This window comes from Varanus komodoensis, unplaced genomic scaffold (genome assembly GCF_004798865.1).
Source record: "Varanus komodoensis strain SLA01 unplaced genomic scaffold, ASM479886v1 scaffold7_3, whole genome shotgun sequence".
Taxonomy (NCBI): Eukaryota; Metazoa; Chordata; class Lepidosauria; order Squamata; family Varanidae; genus Varanus; species Varanus komodoensis.
In genome coordinates, this window is record NW_025336480.1 from 14,083,933 (window position 1) to 14,105,699 (window position 21,767).

At 42.2% G+C, this 21,767-nt stretch overlaps 2 protein-coding genes across 3 annotated transcripts in view; both read right to left on the bottom strand.

Moving 5' to 3' along the window:
- Nucleotides 1-12,163, bottom strand: part of KLHL3 (kelch like family member 3) — a 63,861-nt gene extending 51,698 nt beyond the window's left edge. The window contains exon 1 of one of the 2 annotated variants that reach the window (XM_044454525.1): nt 11,925-12,163. In XM_044454525.1, coding sequence (XP_044310460.1) covers nt 11,925-11,938 — 14 coding nt within the window. In that variant the 5' untranslated portion in view covers nt 11,939-12,163. The remainder of the gene's footprint in view (nt 1-11,924) is intronic. The other variant, XM_044454524.1, reaches the window with a different exon arrangement.
- Nucleotides 12,164-19,669: 7,506 nt separating this feature from the next.
- HNRNPA0 (heterogeneous nuclear ribonucleoprotein A0) lies at nt 19,670-21,310 on the bottom strand. Its single transcript, XM_044454548.1, has one exon. The coding sequence runs from the start codon at nt 21,110-21,112 to the stop codon at nt 20,180-20,182; it is 933 nt and encodes a 310-aa protein (XP_044310483.1). The 5' UTR covers nt 21,113-21,310; the 3' UTR covers nt 19,670-20,179.
- Between the last annotated feature and the right edge of the window lie 457 nt (nt 21,311-21,767).

Genomic DNA, 21,767 nt, shown 5'->3' on the forward strand with positions numbered 1-21,767 from the left:
AATTCTGCTTAATTCCTTCTCTCCCCACCGCCTCAAAACTCACACATGAGACAACAGTGCATAAGCCACACATTTTGTCTATTGGGGCAAAATTGAAGAAATAATCTGTAATTTTGCAATGAGAAGGCCTAGGGAAAAAAATAAGCTACAAAGTAAATTGTTCTACTAAGAAAATGGTTGCAAATGCACCAGGACATCTGAATTGGGGGGGGGGGGCAAACCCAGACACCTTAATATGTTTTCACAGCCTGTGAAAAGTTACAAAATGAGCCTGCTCAGTCATTCAGAAGTGTGTAAACTCTAGAGATGAGGAGGAGGAATGGGAATGAGCAGGCTGGATCTACCCACTCCAACACTCTCACATTACCCACCAGCGGGGAACCTTGGAAAATCTACATAGTGTGGAGAGTCTCCCTGTACAGAAGAGGCAGGTGGTTTTCCTCTATGTTATCTGTGGAGGACGATGAGAATATAGGGGGCAAAGCCAGCAAGCTCATTTCCGCATCTCCCTGTCAGGAGAGCCTATAACAACTGAAAAGGGCTACAGCCAAGACTCTTCACAGGCTGAATGTTATGTTTAAAAAATAGTGAATTGAGAGGTCAGGCTGAAGAAAAGCCCTGTTGGGTGCCATGGTGTAAATACGGAAGCTGGACGGAAGCCAAAGTTACAAGTTTGTACTAGGCCCAAAAAGTCCCTCTGAGAGAGGGAGAATTTAGCCCTCCAACTCATTTGTGGCTGACACACTTGAGCTAAACTAGGAAAGAAGGACTGAGAGAATGTTTCCAACTGGGTGATAGAAAAGAAACTGCTGCCCCACCTCCCTATTCTTTACACATCCATGGTGTTTGAAAATTTCACAGCTTACTCTTAATTTTTTGCTCTACATTTTTGCCTCCACTGTCAATCTGATTATTCATAGCACTTTCATGAATGCCAAGTGCACGTGCCTTCCAACTGCATTAGAGTTTCATTAAAGCTTATGTACAAAACGTTTCTCCTTGACCCAATCTCCCTAGCAGCCCTACTGGTCTATTTGCTAGTAACCATTTGAATACCGAGATGCTGTGCTCAGCTTGCATGCCACTAACATGAATGCTTGTTTGTTTGAAAAGCGGGCCATTTTAGACATGGCAAAACCTTTAGTTTCCACCCTCAGCTGATGCAAGAGAATCACACAGATAAGCTAGCAGTGGGTGAATCTGGCAGAGTAATGAAATAGAGTGCATTTTCTTTATGGGTTCTGCTTTCAAAGCACAGGAGCCTTTGATTATTAATTTCACATGGTGTATGTTCTTTCACAACAGACTGTTTGTACCCTGGCATGATAGGAAGGGTTACCAGGCTTATACAGAAGTCTCACAATGTTTCAAAAATCTTCTTCAGGGGAATTATTTATCACCATGGAACAATCCACATTCTCTAGACTTATGGACCCTATTCTCTAAAAGCCCATCGGTGGATTTAGCTCTTTATGCTAGCTTTCATAGAGAAATTTGTGGCTATTCTGTTGCCCTGTTTAACAACAAGTCACCCTTCTACCTAAAGGTTTCTTTAAGGGCAAGGATGTAAAAGGCCAGGGGCTGCAGTACATAGATCTCCAGATGTCTGGACTACAACTCCCAACCTCACTGGAGGAACTTCTGGGTGCTGGAGTCCAAAAGATCTGCAGATCTATTTTTTTTTTTTTGCCAATCTCTGTATTAAGGTATAGAAACATCCGCTTTGCACTAGAAGCATGAAATTCAGTTCAAATGTTTACAGTCCCCATAGCCTATTATAACTAAAACAATTAGATTATTTCAGTTAGTCTATTCATTATTTTACTTGTGGTAGTATCATCCCAATTTCCTCTGTTGTTTCCCTGTAACAGAATTTTAAATTATACACACCTTGGGGCCATGATCTGTCCAGCTGAATTTTGTAAAGCAGGAGCAGGCAGGTTTAAGGCATACCATTACAACCTTGAGGTCCACCAACTGGAACCAGGTGAAGAATAAAAGCTGTATAAAGTATGCACAGATTTACAGACCGAGGTGCCTTTGGGCACATGCTTACCCAAGGAATTTGTTTTCAGTACTAGAAATGGCACTCACACACAAATCCACTTTTGTTTTCCCCCAAGCTTTGACTAAATGAGGAGGAAAAATGGATGTTTGTCATCTCTACTGTAAAACCATTGGGAGTTGGAAACCTTTGCTCTGTATGGCAAATCACTTGGAGATTCGCCAATAGATCAACCCTCTTCTCTTTTCTAAAGAGCACCATTCCCATTAGCAATACCCTGCAGATAATCATGCACACAGCAAACAGACACTGACTGGTTTCACACAGCAAGATAACCCACACTCAAGGTTTGGATATGGGTTGTCGATGATGCATGGTTTTATTTACTGATTGTATTTCTATACCACCCAACAACCAAAACTGTCAAGACAGTTCACAACAACAATCCGTTGTTGAAATATGAATTGTTAAATTCCCTGAAGCCAACTGTAGCAGTAAGTTATAGTTCATTAACCACAGACAAGCTATGAAGGGAATCCACTAGGTTCCCTGTCAGGTTCGGAATGGAATGGAAATTGCACGTTTCAACAACAACCCTCACTCATCCCTTATTCAACCCCTGAATGTGCATTATCATGTTATATGAACCCAGCCACTGAGTGGGAAAGGAAGTGTAGTGCCCTTGCTTCTTCAAGGACCCCCATGCCAAAATCCTGTTAGCCTATTCATGCCAGACAAGTGACTGCCCATCCTTCAGGAAAGAGAGTTCAACCCTCCAGTCACACTCCCCTCAGGCACCTTCACTGTAGACAAATACAAGCAGATGAGCAGTGCTATTGAATAGCTGTGAAGGGGGAAAAATGAAATATTGATATCCCAGCTCTCCTAGGAAATGTCCAAAGCAGCTCATCCCAAAGATACAATTAAAAACATAATTTTATTAAAGAAAGAAGAGTGCTGCCAAATGTACCGATCCCATAGCCACTGGATTTGAACTAGAATGAACTTAATCATCTTTCACTCTGAAATACATATTTTCACAACTCAGAAACCCCTCATTTACAAAAACACCATCCCCAAGCCTTCCAATTATGTCTGTCCCCTTGCTTCCTCTCTTCCATACATCCCATTCTCAGAGAAATTACACAGTTTTCTAACTTTCCAGAGGGAACAATCCTGGAGCCCCTAGGGGCTACAGTAGGGGCGGCCAAACTTGCTCAGCAGAAGAGCTGTGTAAATGTCAAATGTTTGAGCGGCAAAGAGGGCAGCAAATGGCAAGCAGGTGCCCATGGACACAGGTAGCAGGGAGGGTTGCAAGCAGCAGGCAGGTGCCCGTGGGCACTCATAGCCACAGCTGCCAAGCCACAAAATAAAGTCAAAGAGCTGCATGAGGCTCCAGGGCCTCGCTTTGGCCAACCCAGGGCTATAGTGTAATTTAGATTTCTAGCTCCAAGGCTGGAGACATTGCTCTAATTTTGGAGCTTTGAATCAAAGCACCAAGCCTCTCCCCTGCCCCATCTTAGCTAACATAGAAAGAGCCAGAACACTTGCTCTCTGAGTTCAGAAAAACAAATTCGGAGAGGAGTAGAAGAAGGTGTTTTAAGGAGCAGGGAGGGAAAGACACCAGGGCACCCAGAATGAGGTATTCTGAAGCTGCTCCAGCTTCCTTCCCTCTCCTTCTGACACTGTTGCATGACAGGCAAAAATGGACATCTAGCAAAAATGGCGGCATGGGGATTGCCTCCTAAGACACTTTTTACATGTACTTGTTCAGATTATTAGCTATTTTTAACATGGTAGATTCTGGTTCAGCTGAGATGGTTTTTAAACAGGGTGGTGTAGTGGTTAAGAGCATGGGACTCAGATGATCTGGGTTCTAGTCTCCACTCAGCCATGGAGCCAACTGGGTGACTTTGGGCCAGTCACGGACTCTCAGTCCAACCTACCTCACAGGGTTGTTGTTGTGGGGATAAGATGGAGGAGATGTAAGCTGCCTTGAGCCCTTTGTAGGAAAAAGGCAGGATGTAAATTGAGAAATAAATAAACAGGGTGAGAAAGCCTCTTTCAGCCCAAGCACTAAGTTCTGTTCTGGAGAATCTCTTGAGGCCCACATCCTAGGGGTGGGCAAGGGCAAAGACAGTAGAGCAAAGTATACAAAACATGCCAGCATGTTCTCTCTTACTGCTAGTAACTATGGCTCTTACTGCTAGTAACTATGGCTCAGGAGATGCATTGCAACCTTTGGAGAAAAACCTACACAAACACCACAAAACCACCAAACAACCAGAGGTTGGAACAAAGGAGGTGATCCCAGAGGAACAGCTGTGGTCTACAGAATCCCAGAGGGCCAATTTTAGATTCTGGGATTTACCTGCCCACTTAAAGGGGCTGTTTAACCTTTTAATATGCTTTCATCCTAAAAAAAATTAATTCTGTTCTTTCTTTGAAAATCCTTATCTCTAGTTTCTTTATTCTTCCAAATAATGCACCCATTCCTGGGGGCACTTTTTGACTCTAAAGCTTAAAAGATGTTTACGCATATTGAGAGTAAATGTGTGAATGTCCAGCCAGCACACATGCCAACCAAAGACAACAGGTATCTTACAACTTCATATGCCAAGAAAATTAAAATGAACAGTGCAGCAGGCTTGTCAAAAGAATAAGATCTTCAAAGAGCACTGCAAGTATAACAAGGGGGCAGGGAGGGGAGAAAGACCTCCTGATGAAGGAAGACAACTGAAGAAGAGCTAATGTTGTCCCTATCTTCAAAAAGGGGGAGAAAGATTAACTGTAGACCAGTTAGTCTGAGATCAATCCCTGGAAAAATTCTGGAGCAAATTATTTCAAAAAATCAGTCTGCAAGCACCTCAAAGAAAATGCAATGATTAATAAAAGGCAACACGGATTTATCAAAAATAAACCCTGTCAGACTAAATTAATCTCATTTTTTGACTGGATAACCTCCCAAATGGACAGAAGGACCTCTGTGGACATAATCTACCTCAACTTTAACAAAGCTTTTAACATAGCGCCACATGATATCCTGGTAAGCAAATTAGCAAAAAGTTAGAAAGCTGTTAGGTGGATCCAAAATTGGCTGCTAAATCAGACACAAAGAGTTCTCATCAATGGAACCATCTCACACTAGAGGAGGGTAACTAGGGGGGTGTTCAGACCTAGGCTAACTGCTTATTAACATCTCTATGAATGGTTGAGACAAGGAACTATGAGGAATGATCATCAAATCTGCAGATGATACAAAACTGGATGGAATAGCAAACACCTTAAAAAAGAGAATGAAGATCCAGAGCTATCCTGATAATCTTGAACACTGGGGTGAAAGCAATAGAATGAAATTCAATAGGGACAAGTGCCAAGTCCTCCACTAAGGGAAAAGAAACCAAATGCATTGATACAAGAAGGGGGATACATGGCTCAACAAAACTGAAAAGGAAAGAGACACTGGAATTTTTGTGGATGACAAATATGAGCCAATAATGCAACTCAGCCACAAAAAGGGCAAATGCTATATTGGGATGGATTAACAGAAGTACTACTTCCAAATCATGAGAAATAATAGTTCCCCTACACATTTCGCTAGTCAGACCTCATGTAGAATAATTTATCCAGTTCTGGGCACCAAAGTTTAAGAGAAATGCAGAAGAATTAGAAAGGGTCCAGAGGAGCAACAAAAATTATCCAGATTTTGGAACATTGCCCTATGAGGAGAGACTGGGAGAACTGGGTATGTCCAGCCTTGAAAAGAGAAGACTGAGGGGGGAACATGATATCCCTCTATAAGTACCTCAAAGGCTGTCACAAAGAGGACAGTGAAGATCTCTTGATACCAGAGAGTAGGACATGGAATAATCAGTTCAAGCAGCAACAACCCAGATCCAGGATAGATAACAGGAAAAGTTTCCTAACTGTCAGAGCAATACGACAGTGGAACCAACTGCCTAGAGAGGCGGTGGGCTCTCCCACACTAGAAACATTCAAAAAGAAACTGGGCAGTCATCTGAATGGGATGGTGTTAATTGGTGTCCTGCAACAGCAGGGGGTTCGGCCCAATGGCCTTCTTGGCCCCATCAAACTCTACTATTCTATGATTCTATGTTGGGAGTCCCAGAAACTACAGAAAAGACTCTTTCCCATGTCTCAATGAAAACAGATTACAGAAGCCACCAAGAAATAGTGGAGAGTCAGTCACAGAAGATCTTAACACATGTACAGGTTCATGATGAAGGAAGTGGTTCTTTGAGTATCCCAGTCCCAAGCTTGGTATCCTCCACCAACACCACTTCACTTGTCATGCCAGTCATTTTTTCACTTCTCTGAAAAACTAGAAAGTCAGATCTACTAAATGGGCGATCATGCAAACTAGTCAAGCCATATGCTCCATTCCACAGACTGGCAAGAGTTTTAACAGATCTGCCTGCAAAAGGGATGAGAGGATTTTCAAGAGCCATCAAAAAACAATTTCAATGCATCAGACTCCTAGGATGGGCAATTTTAACAGATCTGCCACTGCCGCAGAAGCAAAGCATTCCAGTAAATTCTATATCCCAACAGGTAAATGACCTGCCAAGGACAACGCCACTAAATCAAGTTCCAGCACCTCCAAATCACTGTCATCTTATCATCTTATCTAGATTCACATCAAACTTATTTATTTATGTATTTGGGTATTTTTACCCTGTCCATTATGTTGCAGGTCTCTGGACGGCTTACAAGTCAACTTAATGTATGAGATCAGAAGTGTCCAACAACAGACTAATGGCTGCCATAGAGGCTATGATATGTTGACCCATGTCTCACAAGGAGGCTTCAGCATTGATACATAACATATTTTGTAAGAACTGTTCAGGAAGACAGGATATGATGTTCAAAGGGGAATGATATACTGGGGGGGGGGGGATATGCTATTTGGAAAAACTGAAAAATGCTGCTTCCAAACCGAAAAGACAAATTGCTACTATGAAGAATGCTCTGAATTTGTTCTCAAAATTATTCATTGCTTGCTAGTCATGAAGAAGAGATCACAAAGACTTATTTTAAAGATAAAAACCATCCATGATCAACTATTTACATACCTGAAAACTCAACAATGTTCTTGGGGGTTGCAGAAAGAACACACATCCTAATATCTCTGCAACAGCTGACAGCGCTGCCCTTGTGGGCATGCTCAATACTGGTATGGATCAAGTCCATCCAGTTAGTTTTCTTGCCACATCTAGCAACCCATGTCCCAGGAATCCAGTGAGCCAATTCATTTGCAAAAACATCCCAATCACATGTATGGAGGGAAAACTATTTCCAGTGTCAGTTATTTTAACAGGACTAATGTTGCTCTATTCAGCTATGAAGATGAAGACTTCCATAATGTTTCATAGGTGCCAAGCCACTACTACTGATGGTTTAAAAATCTGATCAGTGGTGCTAATTCTGAAATTGTGGTTTTACAAGAAAGACCTTTATCAGTACTGAGTCAAAAACAGGGTGAAGTAGAGGAAAGAGACATTTTTCAAAATAGCCTTTATCTTCATTTGCTCCTATTGACATCAGAAAAAAGTTATAACTGATCTGTTATATAATGCTTGGATCCCAAATCTGTTAGAATCATACCAAGAGGAATGAAACAAAAACTGACTACTGACGCCAAAGCAGAGGGGGAAAGAAGGCGAAGAAAGAACCGTTGTAAACAGCCACAGATAAAGTAGATTAGGGAATGGCAAGGGAGAGAAATCCCAGCTTTCAAACAAGAATGGAATCTGAAGAGCATTTCACTCATATAGCTTTAGATACCTAGCTGCTCATGATATGGCCTGACTTGATGAGAAGGCTGAAGGATTGTCTTTGTTTCATGCATTCACTAACTGAGACAGTGACGCATTATGGGCCACAATGCATTTTGAATTTTCACCCCCAAGCAGGTGTTGCAGCACCATGCAAACCTGGCTACCAATAGCTAAACGCAACCCTCAGACTGGTATAGCGTTATGTGTGGGTTATTTAACTCTCAAGTAGCCTTCAATACCCAGGTACACACAACACAGCAATTTCACTCATGGAGGCATATTCAAAATGCTACCTGGCACACACTACAGCTCAGCACGGTGAGCTGGCCAGCTCATACAAATTGACCTGATGTGTCGCTACTCACCAGAAAGGAAGAAATCACAGTTTGAGACATATGAACCAGGCAGAGGGAGCAGCATCAAATGGTACCTCATACCAATGCATAGCAGTGTATGCACATCAATGAATGAAGAGAGAAGTATAGCTCAATTGAGCATATTCCATGAATAGCAGATGCCTTAAAACAGCATACATACCATGCATGCCATCCACCAGAATGTCCATATGTGGAGACAATCACTGGTGAAGACAGACACTTCCCTCTATCAGCATGGGATTGGAAGCACTGTAAGAAAGTGTGGTGGAAGCCACACTGGATTCCTCTTCCATGGACTCCGGCTTCTTGTCAATTGTAGATGTTAACTGTCCTGTCAGAACTGAGAACTACAATGCCTGACCATTTGCTAAGAAGGAATTAGCACACGTGAAGGCTCAGTCAAACGAAAATTTAGGAAAACACACAAACATGTTCTCTCTCCCCACCTCCAAGGGGTTTTTTTCCCTCTCAACACTTAAAATGACTCTAAAATATTCTTTTGAAATGAAATATTATTTAACACAATCTACAGCATTAGACAATAACTACACAGCATACTGAAGATGCATCATAAAATAAATAAAACCAAGAAGCATGAATATTGCTTAGTTACAGTTGTTTACTACAATTCTGGTTTCTATTCTCAATTCCCACCTCCTACCTGCAACTTCTCAGATGACAAAAACTAAGACACTCATGAGCTTAAGTAGCATAGGTGTAGTAATTTGTGGAGCTCTCTCTGATATTGGGTATATTCACAATTGGGCTTGTACCACACTGAGGCAATTAAATTTTTGAGGCTGCAATTCAAACCATACCTGCCTGTGAGTAAACTACAAAACAGAATAGGTCTTCTTTTCCAAGTAATAGGAAAATACTATACTATCCAATACTATCAGTCATAGACTCACTCAGTAAATTTCATACATATGAAAAAGAGCTTCAGTCCATCAAATGTGGTCATCTCTAATCCTGAACTGGCAGACATTTAAAAACTGGCAAGATTCCTTTGTTATATCAAACTTCTTCCACCATGAACAACCCAGTCTCTGTTCTACAGTCCTTTGTTCCTAAAACTCTTAGCAATGCCTGTGGACAAAGCGTCCAGGTCGAATATGAAAATCAGCACCACCAGCAATTTGGGCTGAACTTCTGACAGCATGCAGATTGGGCCACAGTAGTTAAGCCCACAGTCCTTCATTAAGGGCACAACCCTATACTTATCCGGCTGGGGAACAATGGGAGGGGTTTTGCAGGGGAGGCTCCGATTAAACATACCTAAGATTGTGCCTTAAGTTTTCTTATTATCATTATTATTGTTACAATCATCAGGAATTTTCAGCACCATCATTTGATAAAATATGAGAGCTGAAGGACAGTAGCCCGTGGTAGAATAAAACTTTTGCTGGTGTGATTGCCCAGTATGTCCTGGTTGGAAACATATACCATCCCAATCAAATCTTTATTATTCTCCATGAAACCTCACAACAGACACTTTATTTTCCTTTCCCAGCACCAGCTACAAAAACTGAGCTTTCCCTGCCTGCTCCCCCTGTCATGGTACCTTCCCAGATGGCTTTGGGTCATGTGGAAATAGCTCTACCAGATGCATCTGCCAGTCACTTGAGACTACCTAGCCAACCATCCACCATCACCAGGTGAGAGGATAACATTAAGTGGGAACAGTCCACATGACGGGCCCTATCTATCTGATGCAGCGATTTGCACATATATTGAGCTACATGATCTCACACCACAAGGCGAGAATTCTTGTACAAATAGAAGGTGTGTAAGAGAGTGAAAGAGAGTTGGGGGTGCAGGCTACATCCCACTGACTTTGGCAGGGCTCATTCCCAAGTAGTTATGCAGTGGATTCCAGTGTTAAAGCAACATTCAAGGCGCACTCCTTCACAAACTGATAGCAATCAAAAGCAAGGAATGCTATGGAAAGCAGTGTATTCTCATCCTTCTCTGAAGGAGTCTAGTTCACAATATGAAAAAAAAGTGCTCTACATATCCTGTTTTTCCACAAGAGCAAAACTGAGTGGGGGCAGGAGTACTGTTTCGACCAGTCTGAATCCCATCAAAATGGAAAGAAAGCCACATTTCTACTCTGCCTACAGGGAAACACTGCTAGAACCTCCCACCATGTTTAAGTTTCATCATCTTGCTTAAACCTCACAGATATTGTAAATGAACAATACTATTCAAAGGTGAGATTGCTTCTTAATCACAAGTACTGTACTGCTCATTGTTTTCCTTTTCACCTTGTTACAGGTCACTGGTGGTGCTGTTTTTGTAAATGTTCTACACTCCTGTTAGTTTAAATACTTAGACAACTGCCAACACTGTTGAGATTTAAAACATTTGAAATGAGCAACCAGAAATGGCAGAATCTAAGAGCCAGTGAGGAAAAAGTCTTTGGTAATGGTTTGTCACACACCAGTTGCCACTGAAATGCAAACATATGGTCACTGCCTACATTTCTTTCCTTAAGTAATTAATTGTACCATGTTTCTTTATGGTGAGGTTTTTATCAAGTAAGCAAAGGGCCTTCCTTATATGATAATTCACTGCAATGAACTGGTTGTAACAAGTCCTACTGTATGATCATGTGAACTTCAGGGAGCCACAGGTGGATTGTATGCAATGGTTACCTCGATGTCAAAACATACAACTCCCTAGCTCATATCTCAAGGGATAGGACATGTCAGCAGATGTGAGCACAGAAACTGCAGGGAGCAACAGTTACTAGCATCCCACATTAGTGTGGTTTGTGTGAATCAACCCCAAATTACTTTATCAAAATTCAAATGTTTCCATAGCAACTGTTTAGCCCCATGCATGCCCGCAGGCACACATACTTCCTGCTTTTTTTTTTTTGGTTAAATGCAAACAAGTTAGCTTTTCGCCTGTGTAACTGCTATGCCAAGGAACCAGGCAGGCATGCATTTCTGAAGTAGAAGGTAAAATCCATAACGGCAGAAATAAAAACAGGAGAGAAAAAATGGGAGAGTCCACACCGGAGTCAACAGCCCCGAGTAGGATCACTGCTCTTGCATTCTAATGCCTGACCGGCCACGGTCTAGCGCTCATACGTACCTACATGCACGCGTACACACAAACACCTCACTTCACCATCTTTCTGAAGGGCTCGTTAAACTCAAAATAAGTTAAATGCTTTGCCCAGGCTAGGAGGCACCGTCCCCTTAAAATGACTGACCCGTCAAATAAGATTCTTAAAACCGCACAACTACAAGGCGCCCCAAATCAGTTGCTTGCAAAAGGCTTTTAAACCTGAACATCGAGAGAAAAAGAGAAAAGCGGAAGGAGGGAGAGAGAGACTTTCCAACAAGGGCCATCGGAGACAGGAAGTAGGGGGGAAATCTGTAAAAGTAATGAAGGGGATTCCTCGGTGGAGCGGGGAGGGCTGTGCAAACATCACCAGTCCAGCCACACACACACACAAGTCGGACAGAGTGACAGCGCGGGGGGGGGAGGGGTTGAGGGCAGAGATGTCTGTGGTCGTGACAAATAAACGTACGCATATAAGCAGCGTCTCCCAGAAGGTTACTGGAGTCAACTTTGGAGAGATGCTAATGAATCAGGCAAGCCTGTCTCTTCCTTCAAGATCTATCGGCCAGCAGGAAGCTCAGCATGCCCAGCCATCCCCTCTACGCAAACACAAAAGCGCCCGCCCGGTCGCGTTCGCGCACATACACACAGAGCGCGTTCGGCACGAACCTTTCGTCGTCCATTGTGCGCAGCCGGAGTGGAGCTTGAACTCTGCATGCACCCTCGTCTGCTGTCCTCGGGCAGCGCCGCGTCTCCCACCGTCCTCCCTGGTCTGGATGCCGCAAGCTGGGCGAATTAATCAGCGCCTGTGATTCAGCATGGCTGCAATCGGCTACCCTCCTTCTGTCCCCGGCGCCGTTTCCTCTCGCTCCTAAAGCAACAGCAGCAGCTTAACGTTGCAGCAGCAAACAGCACTCTCTTTACCCAGAGCTCCCCGCTGCTGCTGCTCTTGCTCCAGCCTCGGCAGCCCACTCCCTTCTGCCTCTGCTCCTCCCGCTCCAAGCTTCCTACTCTGTTTCCTGGCAACAGCAGCTGCGGGCATAGGTACAGTGCACCGCCTCAGCTGCTGTTGGAAATCGTTGCATTTGCACAGTGCATCCTTCAGGCTCCCGCTCCTTTAAAAAAAAAACAAAACAAAACCACCAACGGGGATTTAGCAAATGGAGCAAAGCCAATGGAATAGCGTGCCCTTTCCTGGTCTGGTTCATTAATCGCCTGCGCTGGAATCGACACTTTCTTCGCTTTTAAGCACATAGCATCACAAACCCTATTCCACGCTGCTGTAAGGCCTATTACAGGTAATAACCTACTTAAAAGATGTATAAAAGTCGGTGAAAGGGACAAATATGAGAAATGACACCTTTATCATCAATGACAGCACAAAAATAAAAAAACTGGGAAGGTTGAAATGATGAGGTATTGTTGGGAAATTGTTTTCCGAAAGAAAGGGTAAGGTTCACATGCTTTTATTGCTTCTCCTGAAGAACTAGAAAGTCACTCTCCCTTCAATTTTATTTAGGGCACATTTCTATGCCTATTTAGACAGAAAAGAGACCTACAACTTGCAGCATAGCTGACTGAAGGGTACTAGGAATTTTTGGTCTTTTTTTCTGTCTAAGCCTGTGTAAGACTGTGCCTTTACACACTTTTGAAACTAAACTTAATTCCTAAACATACCTACTAAGAAGTTCAGACCATTGAATAGTCTTACAAAAAGCCTATTACTCAGTTCTCAAAAAGATTTGGAAGGCCCAGAGGCCATTGCCAATAACCGTCAAAGTACTTGCAATGAAATTCAGTTCAGTCTTAAAATTTGTTTTCCAGACAGGGAAATTTCTGAGACACCAGGGGTTTCCAAATACCCAACTAGGTAAACTGTTCTGTCAGGTCTGTATTTTATTACTTTAAATGGATGCTTTTTATTTTCATAATTATATTACAACTGTGGGATTGCTGATTTTACTAAATATTGTTTCTAGATGTAATTTATACTACACTGATAAGCTTTGTGAAGATATTTGTCTTGCAAAGAGAAATACAAATATCTGAACAAGTAAACCTACTGCTAGTGAAAAAACAGCCCCTTCTTCCACCTTTCCTATTCTGTTCTATGGGAACATGCAAGAGAAACACTCTGCTCAAGAGAATGGTTGAGAAGCTGGTGTAGAATATTGAGTAAGAGCGAGCTGCAGACTCTTTCAAGCATCATGAACCAACAGTGCAATTGTATACTCAGAATTTAGTCTCACTGAGCTCAATGAGACTTATTCCTAGGTGTGTATAGGATCACAGCTTAAGAACACAATCTTATGAAACCTGAGACAGAAAAAAGGCCTAAAGAATTTGGTCAGCCTTAACACTCTTTTAACATTTGTGACATGGCTTCTGTAAACAGATGCTCAGCCAACCACCCATAATGAGTCTGACAACTGCTTTCACAGTAAAACTCTGATTTTACTTGTGATGTGCTTTTTCCACTATTGGTTCACTTTTTTCCTATTGATTTCCATTTGAGACTATTCAGCAATGTTTCTTGTCAATATTTTGCCATGCTAAATTCCACCCATGTCATGCTGTAATAGTCAGCAGAAATATGCATCAATTTAAGCATTATTCATTAATGCTCGCTCTTGCCTCAATCTTCCCAACTACTAGAAATCCAGATCAAATCATTACAATTTCTCAATACAAATTTTAAGGGGTATATGAACAGCTCTGTTGGACAAAAGCTGTAAACCCAGTTAATCCTTCCTTCCCGCTTGACTGAGTAGCAACTCAAAAACTTTCCATGTCTAACTGCAGACACAAAGATGTGTTGCTATAGCTAAGGTTGAATCAGGCATAAGGAACATTGAGAACCAAGTGGTAGCAGAGCCAAAGTGTGCCTAAACATTAACTGAAAATCTTCCGTGAGCTGTATTTATCAGTGTTGATGTTCTTTGTATGTAACATGAGGACTGCCAAATCCAGATTCAGAGAAATATGTGCTTTAAAGCTACAAGATTGAGATAATTACATCTTCACTCATCACTGCAGTACTGTCATGGTAAAAGCCACACAAAAATGAGAATCTCTAAGTACTATTCTATTTGTACAAATGGAACCTGCAATGAAATACTTCAGCATTAAGTAGTCATGCTTACAGTTCCTGCCAACCAGGTATGCTTCTGCCTAGAATACTTCTAATACCACTCCCTCCTAGTTTTCCATCCACCCCCACATCAGCCAGAATTCTGTATTCACTGAGTATGCTCACCCTCATTGGCTATTTTTAGAGACTATTTGTCCTTAGGTTTCTCCTACCCCCCACAAATATTTTGTTCTTCCACAGCCTTTTGGTTCCCAAGCTTGTTGATCGCTCGAATTAACAGACAATGCAATTTTAGCAACATAAGCAGCAGCACTGAGGTTGCTATTTTTAGTATATTCATTTAACAACATAAAGAACCCTTTCAAAATCTGACCCTGGAAATCCAAATGAAGACTGTACAAAGTATTTCTCAGCTTTTATAATTCACATGTCGTGAGCCCATTTTATGGAACCTATTTCTCTATTCTAGTTCTGACATTGCACAATAAAATCACTAACAAACCAAATTTTCAGATTTGTTGTGCCAGCAAACTGTATATGTGGTACAGTGACTTGTAACCCTATCTTAAATGGGAAGATTTAGACATAGTAATGACATACTTATAGTAAGACCTTGGCACGTCTTCACTATATTGTTCTGCCAGTTGGTTATACTTTTGAATTTGTTCACATTCAGCACTCAAGAGTCAATCAGCCCCCTTTATATCTTTATGTCAACTTATACAGAGAGTTGTCACAGACCTTACATCTTAAAAAAAAACAAACTTACATAGTTCAACCATGAAGCAAGATTCCCCCATTGCCCACAAATGTAGACCCAACACACATATGACACTGAAAGTAAACCAGATGCCTTTTCAGGCAAGTTGCTTGCCACCCACAGAATAGATTGTCATCGGTCCCAAATTCTTTAGTTTCTAAGTACTGAAAACATTCAAGAGGAAACAGAAGATCATGTATGAAAGGACACTTGATTGTAGAAACCAATTCAAATCCTTATCTTGCTTATGAAGCCCACCAAGTGGCCTTGAACAAGTTAGTAGCTCTTCATTTAGTTTCTGGTATTTGATCTAATGACTTTTTTAGAAATGTTAAATCATTTAAGGTGCAATCCTATGCATATTTAGACAGAAAAAAGACCTCTAATTCCCAGTATGTCCCAGTGGCATAGGATGTATAGGACTGCCGCCTTAGTGATGAACATGCATGGGTACATCATTGTCAGGTTAAAATAAAAATTTGATGTAGTTATACTAAAGCATAGCTAATTATGTACCATATAAGAAAGAATACACTTGTCTCCATTATGTCTATACAACCAAATATTGTGAGGAGTCTAAAACATAGCAGTTATTAATGCTGTATGATGGGAATGCCCAAAAAGCTGTTAATAATACATGAATAGTACTGAGTTCCAAGATCCGAGCTTGTAACACAATTAGGTATACGAGTTAGTCCCAAATATGTCTGCTCACTCTAGGATTTCAATTTCTGGCCTAAAAGCATACCTTTGTTTCAGGGTACCATGACAAGATGTATGGGATTACATTACCTTGCATGATGTATGTCACAATGTGGATTGTTTGCACAAGTCATTTCTTGTTTAAAAGGTCTCTCTACCATCATGCACACATACATAAAAGAAAAAATTAGACTTTAGAAAAGCGAACACACACAGGATCTGCAGAAAACTAATCTGTCAGCAGGTGAAAGTGTCAAGAATGGCAGAGGAAGATTATGCATTCACAAACCAAGCACCATAAAGTGTTCATATATAAAGTGTTCATAGTTAAGACATATAAATATTTCAAATCTGTCATCTGCACATCAAGCTTAATTTTGCTTTTAGTGCATAGATTTTCTCATAGATGTTTGATCTAATGGAAGATGTAAGCATCTTTACTCAACAGTCCAGTATTTCTAATTGCTCAGAAAATAAGCAGTAAGTTTTATGAAGTTAAAAATAAAAGTGTTTCCATTTCACCAGGTTAATCTCCTATGTGATCTACAGTTCAAACTGATGAGTAACTAAGCTTCTGGCTCTCTTTTCAATGAAGACTATTAAGTGTTTAACAACCTAAAGCTCTTAACCTTAAAGATGGCACAAAGTGGAGACTTAAATATCTTCAAAGAGCTAAGCAAACATTTTGTTATCCCTTCTGTGGTATAGCCAGAAGTACAATATAAGTTTAATGGTACAACTTTTAATTGTGTCAAAGTCTTTGCCACAATCTTGTTTTTCAATGCTCTGTGCAATTGTCATTATTACAGAAGTATCAGGGTAGGCTGCTTCTGTCATTCCACAAAAAGTGAAGATATCACACCTAGCACATTGATATAATTAAATCAAGATATGTAGGTAATGTATCTGAATCCTACACTACTGTAGGATTCAGATACTGCATCTGAATTTGTCTAATATATTGCACTTCCTTAACCTTTGCAAGACCAATTTGCATATATAGTTAACTCACAGCTTTTGACCTGTAACTCTTCCAAGAAAGCTGTGCTAACTTGAGGAAACAACTAGGAAAAGGAAGTATGTATAAGTTAAGAGAAATAGGATTGTACCACTTGTACATTATTTCCCCATACACAGATGAACTTTACAGTTTCAAATATTACCTATTAGTAATAAACCTTAACACTGAAAGAGAACACCTTTTACTTAAGCATCACTTTGTGTTGTTTTTGCAGTTCATTACACATGGCACAACCTTACAAATCATTTGAAAGGTCACAAATATGTAGACACACTTGTAAGTTTAAGGGCAATATACAAACCATTTTTACTATAGTAATAAACAGTGGTATGTCACCAGGATGTTCTCATTGGGAAAATAAACATAACTACACAGCAGTATTTTGAGTAGTAGTTATATAGTGCCCAAGAAAGTATTCTGCAAGTCTGTTCATACCAACATACAGTAACAGTACCACACAGAATTGTTACCAGACATGCTAATATAGAAATTAATCCCAAAGTGGTACAAATACCCAAGTGGTAGTAAGGGTGGGTACAATGCTTCTTCCTCTTATATTAAACCCCTAATACACATGTACTGTTGCATACTTTTTTGGTTTATTTAAGGCCTCAAAAGAAATCAGGGTACTATTCTACAGGACAATTGCTAAGCAAACAGAAGCTATACAAAAACTATGTTAGACAGTGATCTAGTTCTCCCTATGACTGTTTATGGGGTGTGCTGTGGTGCATGCCTGAGCTCCTCTGAATATTCAGCCCCTAGTGGGCTGTTTCCATGGTTTGTGGAACCAAGGTTGAAGTGAAACAACCTTCAACCTTTCAACAGACCATGAGCATTGTTTAACCCAAAAATAAGCCCTGCTGGCCAGGTTCAAACATCATGACAAAACACAGCAAGCCCTCATTGAGGAATGAATTTTCAAAATGGTTGCTGGTATGCACCACAACCCACCATGGCCTAAATAAACCACAATGGACTACAGCAATCATGTGAACTTGTCCATTGTGTCTACACACTCCTAGAGATCTAATGACCATGGCGCTCCTTTTCTTCTAAGAGACAAGACCACTGTTTTTTTTTTAATTAGAGCATTTCCTCAACATCATTAAATGTACAGTTTTTCAACTTCCTTTGAAGTTTCTTAGCCCAAGTTTCTCAAGATGGCACAACAGTTCCTAAACACCCTTAAAGATTATTCCACATTATAGTTGCTTTAAAAAGACAGAATACACTGCTGTGTAAAACCCACATATAGACCACCACATGCAACAACTACATAAATGGATTTTTTGTTATATGCTCATGTGCTGCAAAGCCAATGCAGTGTGATTGCATGCTTTTTCTTACATAAAGTGCTTTCTATATAGGGAAAGTATGATATGCTCTAAGCATTCTTATGGTTTATAGACTGATGTTACCCCTTAAATTTGGTTGCATTAACCAACAATCCACCTGCATTTTTTACACAGCCAAACAGATACAAGTCAAACCAATTTATTGATGTGCACTTAGTATAGCTGCTTGAGCTTCAAGAGCAAACTAATAAAACATGCTCTTTCGGATGTATTTCACCACACTGGTAGTCAGGAACTTTGTTCAGTACTGTAGCTCACGTAAATTTGCTTCATCCATCACTAATACTTATTAAAAACTACTAACCCAACTTTACCTTACAGTATTTTTTGTTTTGCTAAAAGCCTGCTGAGTCAAACAAATTCCCATCAATCATCTAACATTAACTTTTTGGACCTAAATCCTATGTAACAGATGAAGCTGGGAAAATCACTAAAACATAAAGGTGCTCTGAAGGCTGCAATACTTTGGTTGAAGCCTATTTAAAAACCAGCAACATTTTAGCCATTTCATATATACTCACTGAAGCATGTGAAGAATTCAATTCTTTATTTGTAATATCCATAACTATTCTATATTTCTATTCAGGAAGGCAGTTTCTCTCTAGAACATTGTTAATAGAACAACAAACTTGTACTGTGTAAGAGGGCTACATATACATCAAGCAGACTACAGAGATGTTGATTTACAACTGGCCCCTAGGTTACTGGCCCAATTATCAGTCACCTAGCACAAATTTTAAAGATTGGGCATTTTAAATGTTTAATAAAGAAATTTGCTTACAGGTGTTTTTAAATGCATAACTTCAGCCAACTTCCAGTAATTTTGTTGGCATGCAAGTTGACTTGTCACCTAAGTGTCTAAAGATATGAACCCCAATTTGGTTGGTTGAGGTAAAGCTTATGGCAATGGCCAACTATTCTGCCAGCAGGTGGCAATCTAAGGGATACTTGGCTTCTCTAGCAAGAACAGTAAAGATAGTATCCAGTTGAAATGTCTTCACTATGCAAACGAAGTATTTAATAGAAAGGAAAGCACCCTCCCCATAATGGATCATTTACAGGCAAGCCAATAAATAACACAATATGAAACTGAGCAATTCAAAATTTTGAACACTTATATAAAAAAGCACATGCTTTAAATGTGTTAGAACATAGGTTGATGGATAATTCCCAATACAAAAACAGACTATGTCAGCAAGGCAACAACCTAATTACAAAATAGTGAATGCACTATCTAGTGTTTTAACTGACTCCATCCATCAACAGACTTTTCAAAAACTGGCCTATAACTCTTAAGCAGTAAAAAATCCAGGATAGTAGGGCAGCAAGAGAAAGAAAGAGAGGGAGGGGGTCTTTATTTAAAATAAAGCATTTCATTCTAAACACATGTAGAAATGTGAGGAGGAATAACTTGTTTCTGACTCAAAAAGTTTTTGTTTGAACTGTATGGAATGCACCCTAGGAAAAAGAGACATATAAAGGTCAATGAACACAATGATTTATTTAAAAAATAAAAAATGTAAAAACGATTTCCCCCTCTTTTACAGCCATGGAACCAGAGAAATTTGTAGAAAAAAATGTGTAGGTATCCAAGTTCTTACAAAGTTAATTCCCCTTTCCCTCCCAAGTTTTACTCCAGAATAAGCACGACTTTCCCTCCCAACCCCAAATAAACCAAAATTAAAACAATATCTTGTTCCTAGTATAAAAACGACTAATGTCCAAGCAATAAAAAAATAGAGTCCATCAATGACTAACACAAAAATCGTTGTGTGAGAGGCCCAGTCCATCTTCAGAAAGAAGTGACACAGGCAGCAGAGCGACCCCAGCGGGGATATTCAAGAGCTGCTTCGCATCATGGGAGCCTTTTGTATGGAGGTGCCCTTAGGCGAAGAGTAGGGGAACAATTGAAAACCTGGCCCGGTACAAACGGAGGGCATACTCCATGCAGACAAAACTGACATCCCCAGAACGGTCAAGGGGTATTCCCGCTTAGAAGGAGCCGCCTCCATAGCCTCCCCCACCATAACCGCCTCTGTATGGTCCACTGTTACTGCGGGCCCCCCAGTTGCCGCCCCCTCCACCACCCGCGCCTCCGCTCTTCATGGGGCCGTAGGAGGATTGATGCTGGCTGTAGCTGCCGAAGCCGCCGTACCCATTGCCATAATCGCCGCCGCTGGCGCCTCCACCGTAGGAGCCTCCGCCGTACGATCCGTAACCGCCGCCGCCTCCGCCGTAGCCTCCGTAACTATTATAGCCGCCGCCGCCACCGCCGCCGCCTCCTTTGGAGAGCCCGTTGTGGTCCCGGTTGCCAGCTCCTCCTCCGCCGCCTCTTCCTCTTCCCCGTCCGCCCCAGCTCGACCTGGAAGAGCCCCCACCTCCTGCCTGGATGTCTTCCTTAGGCACGGCCTTCTTGACTTCCACACGGTGGCCCTGAATGGGGTGGAACTTGACTACGGCGGCCTTGTCCGCGGCGTCGTGGTTCTGGAAGTAGACGAAGCCGAAGCCCCGCTTCTTGCCGCTCTGCTTGTTTGAAATGATCTCCGCCTTCTCCACCGGGCCGAACTGACTGAAGTGCTCCACCAGGTCGTTCTCGCCCAAGTCCCCCTTGAGGCCTCCGACGAAGAGCTTCTTCACTTTCGCGTGAGCCCCGGGTCGGGCAGAGTCCTCGCGGGACACGGCCCGCTTCAGCTCCACCGCGTTGCCGTCCACAGCGTGTGGAGAGGCGGCCATGGCGGCGTCGGCCTCCTCCACCGCTGAGTAGGTGACGAAGCCGAAGCATCGGGAGCGCTTGGTCTGCGGGTTCAGCACCACCACACAGTCAGTCAGGGTCCCGTAGGCCTCGAAGTATTCTCGCAGCCCAGCCTCCGTCGTTTGCACATTCAGGCCGCCAATGAACAGCTTACACAGCTGGGAGTTCTCCATGCCGGAGCCGCGGCCGCCTAACCTCTCCTCGCCGCTGCCGCCGGTAGGGGGCAGCTGCAGCCTAGTTAAGACCGACAGGCGCTACGAGGTTGACGTTCGTACGGAGGGCAGCTCGGCCTAGCCTCACCGGCGGAGAACGGGGAAAGGGGGTGGGGAGAGGAAACGCACAAAATGGCGGCTTCTACTCCTCCTCAGGCGCGCTCGCAGCCGGCGACTGGTGCCCACACACAAAGGAAACGCAGAACAACCCGCCCACCGTGGTAGCGCGAGGCACGCCCCCTTTCTTGAGTGCCAACTGAGCCAACGAACTCCCGCCATTGCCCTGCTTTTACTCTGTTGAATGACAGTTTCGAAAGCCAATCATATCCTTTTCGCGCGCAACGGGGAGTTTTAAAAAATTAAGACGCGGAAAGAGACCCTAACTGACGTTCGAAGGCACCTATCACGTTATCTTTTAGAGAGGGGCGCACCGCAGAGGCGGGCGCACATTTGCGCCGAGAGAAAGTCGGAAACGGGCAGGCGCCCACGCCAGTATGTCAATGAAGAGCGGCAGCAGCCAATGAACATTCTCGCTGGCTGGCGCCCGCGTTTCTTTCTTGGCGTCGGTGTTCCTCTACGGGTGGGAGGAAGGTAACGCTGCGGCTATAACGAGGCT

Excerpts from the sequence above, each read along its gene's own strand:
- HNRNPA0 (XM_044454548.1), bottom strand. The coding sequence starts at position 21,112 with ATGGAGAACTCCCAGCTGTGTAAGCTGTTCATTGGCGGCCTGAATGTG.